We start from the raw sequence: 7,945 nt of genomic DNA on the forward strand, positions 1-7,945 counted from the left end.
TATAAGCAACTGCTTACATTCCCTTGGCCTTCCAATACAGAGCAAAGAAAGAGGTGAAGATGGTTAGATTCTCTAGATTTCTATTCCTAAAGCAATTTGTAGTATCTGATATCTTCATTAATTTCTTCTATTTCAACAACTTGTTAGAAGTTACCTGAAGAAAGAGTAAAGTGCTAATAACTGTAAGAAAAATGTCCAGGTTGTACGCACAGTTGTTTTGGGTACAGAAGTTTTGATTAGCAATGACTAAACCAAAGGTTGCCTCACTAGTTCAAGTTTTCTTTCAGAGTATATTATGGGTTAAAAATTGCCAAAACACATAGAGCTCAGTAGCTAACTAGAAGACCGAAAAATATCTGTACAGTTGATTTGTATATAACAAATACTGCATTACAAACATATCCCTGCCAGAGTTATTTTTAAATTTGTTTTTGTTTTTTTATATGAACAAGTCTGCTGAGAAAAAGTCAATTTCTAATCACATTTATACTTAATCTACTTCAATGACTTGTTAGTAATGAATTTTCATTTCTAGCTAGCTTCTCCTCAGGATATAGAACATTTACTTACCAAAACATGGTATAAACTAAATGTAAGAAATGTATAAAAAATACAATTACTGAGATCGATCAGTTGCTAATTCAATAATATTACAAAATCTACATTATCCATGTCACTGTGTCCTTGCCATGACATGAAAATTAAGGTCCACTACATAAGTTTAGAATAATTTTCTCTAAAATAAGCCTTCTTTACTTAAAAACTGATATACTGGCATTATCTTCATTCTCTCTTCCATAATGTAAGAATTAAAACTTGTAATTTAAAAAATTTCCCCCTAAAGTTTCCCAACAATTGTACTATAAAATACATCTGCTTGTATGCTCTCATAAAAATCTGTACACTTTAAATTTAAGAACTTTTTCCCACTTAATTACTAATTTATCTCTTCTCAACTTTTTCGTAGCATCTTTTGCTTTCAGATGTTTTGGGGATTGTTGCATTTTTGTTTTGTTTTATTTTTAAAATGAACAATCATTCCATCAAGCAATCAACATATCCTGAATTTAACAGCATGGATAATTATTATAAAGTATCACAGCAACAGGATTTCTGAAATTGAAATTACTAAGCTTACATGTATTAATGATTTTGTAATACCACTATTCTAACATACAAAATGTAAAACAATTTTACTATAAAGGCCATTTCCAAATAACTAAATCAAAAGTTTCTATTTTTAACTCTCAGTAACTTGAAAACATACTTCCATTCTAATCGGCATCTCTACATCAAAAATCTAAGTTGCTGTCAAAGCCCACTTATTCTATGAATTTAAAATATCAAATTCCAGTAACAAAATAATTTGGGCGCTATGCTGTTGGCCTTAATTCTCAACAGGACCTAAATCCTAAATGCACTGTTCATGGTAGGCATCTAAAGGTTTGCTGAATGAATAATGAATAAATGAAGTAAATGAACAAATTATATTATAATAACATCTGTATTTCAAAAAGAAAAAGGTTTACAAGGAGGATATTGTTATTTAAGCCAGTTACACACTATCGCCCTCACCCAAATCCCACAATTCAAGGGAAAGTTACATTTTGTCCCAAATGAAAGCACTATATTACATCCATGTAATCAATTCCAAACTGCAAATGATAAAACTTCAGGGACAACCAAAATGAAAATTAATAAGCTTTGAAATTATCTTTAAGAAAAAAAATAAAACGAAATGTCATATAAACTATTTTTTAATGGACCTCAGGTATAAAAACTATATTCATAACTTTTGGTTTTGAAACATTCTTGTCACTGGTTCAATCAGTTTTAGAATTCATTCCAAAAAAAGAGAAAATAGAGAAAAATAGAGAAAAAAGGGACACAGAGAGTGAAGGGGTGAAGAATGTGCTCCTTCACAATTGGAGAATGTACTGTGAAGTTAACACCAAGAACAACCACAATTGTGTATCTGAGTACAGTAATAGGCGTTATACATAACAACTCCCAAGAGGCAGGCAGGTATAGCTGAATCTGGAGCAAGACTGCCCAAGATCAAATTCTAGCTCTTTCACTTAATATCTTTGATTTGGACAAGTTACTGAACCTCTTTTACGTCTCTGTTTCTTCATCAGTAAAATAACAGCACGTACCTCACTGAGTTATACAAAGATTAAATGAGTTAATATATGTATAGCTTTAAAGTAATGCCTGGCACACATAAATACATAAATAAACTCACCATGACCTACCCAACCCTAAAGCGAACTCGGAAATTTCCCTTAGAACATGGATAAAACTTATAAACCACAGTATCCCACAGATTCTCTTCAACAAAAAGAGTGAAAACCAGTCAGCTGCTTAAAATCTAACATACAGGTCTATAATTCTTTCCAAAGATAAATATTGAGAAAAATTAGAATTGATATACAAAAAGTAAAGAGGAGCTTGCTCGTCACTCCATATAGTCCCTGAATTTCATCTCTCATTCCACAGTGACCAGATTAACAGATATATTTGCATTCCAGGAAAGAAAACACCATTTCAGTTCCAAGCCATATCAGTTCTAAGCAGAGTGCCTGGCACAGAGTAGATGCCCAATAACTATTTGCTGAATTAATTAATGTCTGAAAGTGAAACTACTTCTGGACTACACTTTCCTTTTACCATTGCTGTCAAAAATACAGTCTGGAAAATTTTTTTGAAAATATCTAGGTTCATAACAGCAAGCCAATCAATTCCACATAAGAATCTATTGGATAGTTTAAAAGGAAGGAAAGTAGTTAAAATACATGAAGAGAAGCAGACATACAACTGTAATCTGTTTAGAGGAAGAATAATCCCTTATCCTAGAGCTCACTGTATTATGATTTTGAATGTGAGCTTTTCATATCTTTGGGGAAAGTCACTCCGGATATTCATTATTGAAAATAAAACTCCATATAAAAATATAAACAGATCTCATCAACTCTTAATTTTGTAGATATTATCATGAAATCTATTTTTCCCAATAAGATCAGTACATATATAGAAGTTACTCAATGAAACTCAATTTTCCCAAATGTATACTCCAAATTTAGTTACTCCAATTAACACCACTATATATTAAAGATATGTAACCAAAGAGACATTTCTAACCAAAGGACACCAGCAAATCTTTACTGGATTATTTTTTTTTAATGCAAAGGTTGTTCAGCTCTGCTGCAAAATAAGGATTGTTGGGTTAGAAGGTTCTCAAGGTCTCCCTTTCAAAAGTAAAATCCTAGGGTGATAAGACTCAAATTTGTCCTACATTGCACAATGTTGACTACCTTTTAAAAATATGCACAACTGACATTTTATGTATAGCTAATATTTTTAAAAATTAAAATATCTAATTCGAACAAGGGAAATTATAATAAAAGCACACACTCAGATGTTCTAACAAGAATTTATAATACCCAATCACAGATATAATACTGAATTCGTTCTAAATGATAAATTATTCCGTTACCATGCAGTTAACCTTTGTAGATTTTTGATAACAATTGTAGGAATCAAGTGTTATATTTCTTTTCACTTCAGCCACATGTGATCAAGAAAGTTCTCACAGCACTGAACAACAGAATAAAGCATTTTAGTTTCTTGTCCATCCTGAATTTTTACAAACTTTTTTTAAACATCCTGAATTTTTAATAACACACTCTTAATAAATGCTTAAATGATATAGAACAATTTTATGAATAGGATTCTCTATTAGAATCATTTTAATGGTAATAACGGTAAGATAATATTTCTATTTCAAAGTTCAGAGAAAACTGAAACCTAAAATAGATCTCTAAAAACTTCATCAAAGAAATACACTGTTAATTTTTAATTACTATTTAAATAAAAATCCATAGGTGGGTTAATAACTACAGTAAATTTAGACCATAGCTCGAATAGTTTAAAATACATTTAATGTTAATTTTATAATTTTCTCATCCTAGAAGTAGCCTTGATGATCTTAAGCAAAATGAAGATTATTTTACTATTGTACACTAAGGTGTACAACTTAAAGTACTACCACTTCCACAGTACGATTCAGAGCAATTAAAATAAATTTACAGCTAAGACACAAGGCCAATGTTAAAAAAAAAAAAAAAAAAAAAAGGCTATTAACAAAATTCTCCTCATCCCTGAATATCTATTTAAGGGCCAAAATTTACTGTGATGACATCTTTTCAAATGCACAAAATAACAGCATGGTAAGGTATACCCCCTGTGCATCAAAACTCTCCACACCCCAGAACTTTAGTAACATAGGATGCTGTATTCCTGACGCATGTAGTCTAACCTGTCATACATAACATTTAGAACTTTGTCATATGCAAAGAATAATTACTACATGATAGAAAGTTAAGAATACAAACAGCAAAAATAAGAATTGCTAAATCTGCTTAGCTACTACATGAGTCTGGAAAATAGGTCTTATTTCTACGTAATGATAATCTGCAACAAATGCAAAAAAGAAAGAAGACAGGTTCTTAGTCATCTGCTTGTTTCAAATTCAAGTCTCCAGCATTTGGCTGCTCAATGGCTTCCAGTAGTATGGTATTACAATAACTTCCATGCAACAGTTTTAAAGATGTATGCTACTTTTTTAATTCAAATCTAAACATGTTCATTTAGGTTGATCGATACTCTACATTTTGAATCTTAGGCATCAAATATGTCAAAGTATCAGAACAATTACCATCTATTGAGTTCTCAAACCTAGAACTCACCAGTAAAAACCCCAAGGTGATCATTCTACAAGTCTCCAAACACAAAACTTGTGTAATTCTCTATATAACGTCCTAGAAACATGACTTTGTAGCATACATCATCAGCTCTGTGAACACTGATGCATATACCATTCTCACCTTATCCTTTTCGTGTGGAAGGAGTGACACTGGCGGTAAAGAGGAAAGAGATTCACAACTCTCTTTCCCGTCCACATTGGTTGCTTTAGTGTTGAGCCGATACAGAGGTCCATCTTTAAGAAGTCTGCCATGGCCAATGGCGCGTTTAATAGCCAATCGTAACTGCTGGTGAAAGCCAGAGGCAGCACTGCCTCCAAATAACGCAGACACATCCTTCTGACCTTTCAAAAAACGTTCGATGCTTTTCAAAGTTGAGCCACCAGACTCTGCCAAGCCATCAACTGCCCGCTTGATCAGTTTATTCCAATCTATATTTTGTTTATTGTCCAATTTTCCATGGTTTCGAGGTTTAGGAAGTGCTATTCGCCCAGGATTATCAGGATCTTTATAGGAATTGAGACCTTTATTTGAAACTTTTAAAATTGTTCCATCTTTAACACTCAACTCCAATTGTTCTAAAACAGTTTTACGATCCAAGCCATGGGATGAAGACACTGCATTGCATATCCTTTCTTCTGAAGGACGCTGTTTCTGCTTCTTCACTTTTTTGATGGCCTCCAAAATCCATTCCGTATACAGCGGGTTAGCGAGTTTTACCATGGTGAAGGATTCGTATATCCATAGAGTCGTTATCCTTTATCCTGATGCTGACTAAGTTTTACACCATGGAAAACAACTTTCTCGGAGGCTGAGAACCAGTTAACCATAGCATACAAGTTCTCTGGCCTAAGTCCTTCCTTCTTTTCACAAAACAGAATGCCTCTCCACTTTACTTTAGAAATCAAAACAACCAGTTATTTGAAATGTCTTCAAATTTCCCAATAAATTTCTCAATAGCACCACACATGGGTCTCTTCATAAAGTTGTAAAAACTCATGAACATGTCATTCCCAGCAGAAAAATGTGCATCTTATGCCTGAAAAACAATGAAAACAAAGTCAGTTTTCTATCAACGCCCATTTTGTAAATAAACACTAACTGAAACATCCTAGTCTTTAAAAGCAAATAGCAAGTGTTTTTTAAGGACCTGTGGGAGTTTTAACATGTTTCTATCAACATTCCAAAACAATCATGTCTGTAAATCAATGGGATAAAAAAGGCAAAAAAGATGAATAATTAGGACACAATGAGGAAACAAAATGAGATGCACTGTGAATGATCTCAGACTACAACTAACTAGAGGGTGCTGGTTATTCTGTACTCCATAATCTCTGCTCACCAGTCTATGAATTGAAACTCTTCCTTGACATCTTTCCCCAAGAAACTATTGAGTACTTCAACAAGTATCTGGATTAGTAGAAAGAATCCTGTAATGAAAGTAAGAGTGAATCTTTCATTTTTTAAAATTCCAGACATTCAGACTGGACAAAAACAGTCAATAAGCTAGGCAGAAAACCAGTGAGGAATTTTTAACTATTTCATATGTTAAAGAAACAACAAATACAATTTACACAGAGCAAGTTCATATTTTAAGTACATTACTCTAAATATTCCGAATGGACACAAAACATTGAAAATAGTCAAGTGTTAAAAGTGTTTAAGGAAGTTATAAATAACCCAATTTCATTCAAATTTTAAAAATTACATGCAGATAGTTTCTCCTAAAGGGAGTAACAGGTGTCAAAATATTCATAACCAATCTACAGACAGAGAAACTAGAAATGAGAAAGGCCCAGGATCACTGTGTTCAAACGCACCCACTACACATCAAATGTACAGTACAGAACTGTTCACAGATCTAAAGAGATCTCATACAGATTCAAGATTGCTATCCTGAATTAACATTAATGAATAAAACACAAACATAAATATACTGCCTCTCCAAGATCAAAGTCAATAGTCTTCTTTCAGACAAAAGAAACTAGCAGATACAAATCTTTTTTTTAAATCACCAAAATAATGAATTCTCATTCTGAATAAGTTATTTGCTTCCAAAAATAACTTAAGTGTTTTTTTAGACCTCTGCTCTTATTCTGAGCATTTACAACATAAACAATGCTAGAAAAATGGCTCCCAGAGCAATTATTCTTAAAAGTGACATTAAAATACAAAGGAAAACTAACAGATACTAGGAAAGAAAAGGCTGCAGTAAACACTCAAATCTGAGCCAAGATTTATTTTTAAATTTGCTGACTAAAAAGAAGCCCCCTGAGAGAGCTATGCTTCATTTTGGTGAGAGTCTCGAGAGATAGAAATCCTAGTATTATTACTCCACGAAAGTTCATTATGTAGACATTAACTTAGCTAAACTAAATAAGAAGCTACAACCTGACTTTAAGAAGTTAGGAACGTCCTAATTGATTAAATTCGCAGTAAAAGAATGACAGTTACTCATTGTTTCTCCCACCGGGGATTTTCACCAGTCTCCAAGTTTTCCGAACGTAAAGCGCCTACAGACTTGAACTTTAACTCTCTGAAAGTACACCAGCTGCTAGAGAGAAAGCACAACTTGCTTCCGACAGTCCTTCCCCGTCTCCATTCCCCACCCCCAAACACATCTTCGCGCTCTCTTTTTAAAGAGCAAGAAACTTTAAAAACTTGAAACTGCACAACCCTGCAGCCTGCCAACGGATAGCTCCGCCGTTCCCATTTGTTGGAAACAGAATCCGAAGAATAAGTTAACAATGAAATCACGTGAAAGAGTTAAGACCAATGTATCTTCCATTCCCAGCTCCTCCAAATCCTAAGCTCCACAAAGGCCGGTTCCAAGGAGGATTTGGGGCACGCAGGCTGCCTGGGGAGCCTGACAGGTCGGGCAGCTCCTGTCCAAACCGGCCGACGGTTGACAGGCAGCCCGCTGCCTCCCCTCCCGGCGCCCGGGCTGACAGCCCGACAGACACAACACCACACGTGCTGCCTCCTCCGCACCACAACACCCGCCAGCCTGTCACCCCCACTTGCAGCCTCAGCCCCGCTCGGATCTCTGCACGCCCGGCCGAAGCCGGAGCGAGAACTCGGGAGCGCGGGCAGGAGGAGCCCGGCCTGGGCGGCGACCGGCCGGGCGCAGGTGGGGCCGGGGAGGTGGGCGCGCCCCCGAGGGAGAGCGGGTTCGCCGGCAC

The 7,945-nt window shown here is 35.1% G+C and overlaps 1 protein-coding gene across 1 annotated transcript in view; it reads right to left on the reverse strand.

The window, feature by feature from the left end:
* Positions 1-7,945, reverse strand: part of KAT6A (lysine acetyltransferase 6A) — a 99,359-nt gene that overhangs the window by 91,154 nt on the left and 260 nt on the right. Inside the window, exon 2 of the mRNA XM_023520085.1 lies at positions 4,887-5,802. Within this exon, the coding sequence (XP_023375853.1) occupies positions 4,887-5,486 (600 nt within the window). The 5' untranslated portion in view covers positions 5,487-5,802. The remainder of the gene's footprint in view (positions 1-4,886; positions 5,803-7,945) is intronic.

The sequence above is a fragment of the Pteropus vampyrus genome, unplaced genomic scaffold, assembly GCF_000151845.1.
Source record: "Pteropus vampyrus isolate Shadow unplaced genomic scaffold, Pvam_2.0 Scaffold8, whole genome shotgun sequence".
Lineage (NCBI taxonomy): Eukaryota > Metazoa > Chordata > Mammalia > Chiroptera > Pteropodidae > Pteropus > Pteropus vampyrus.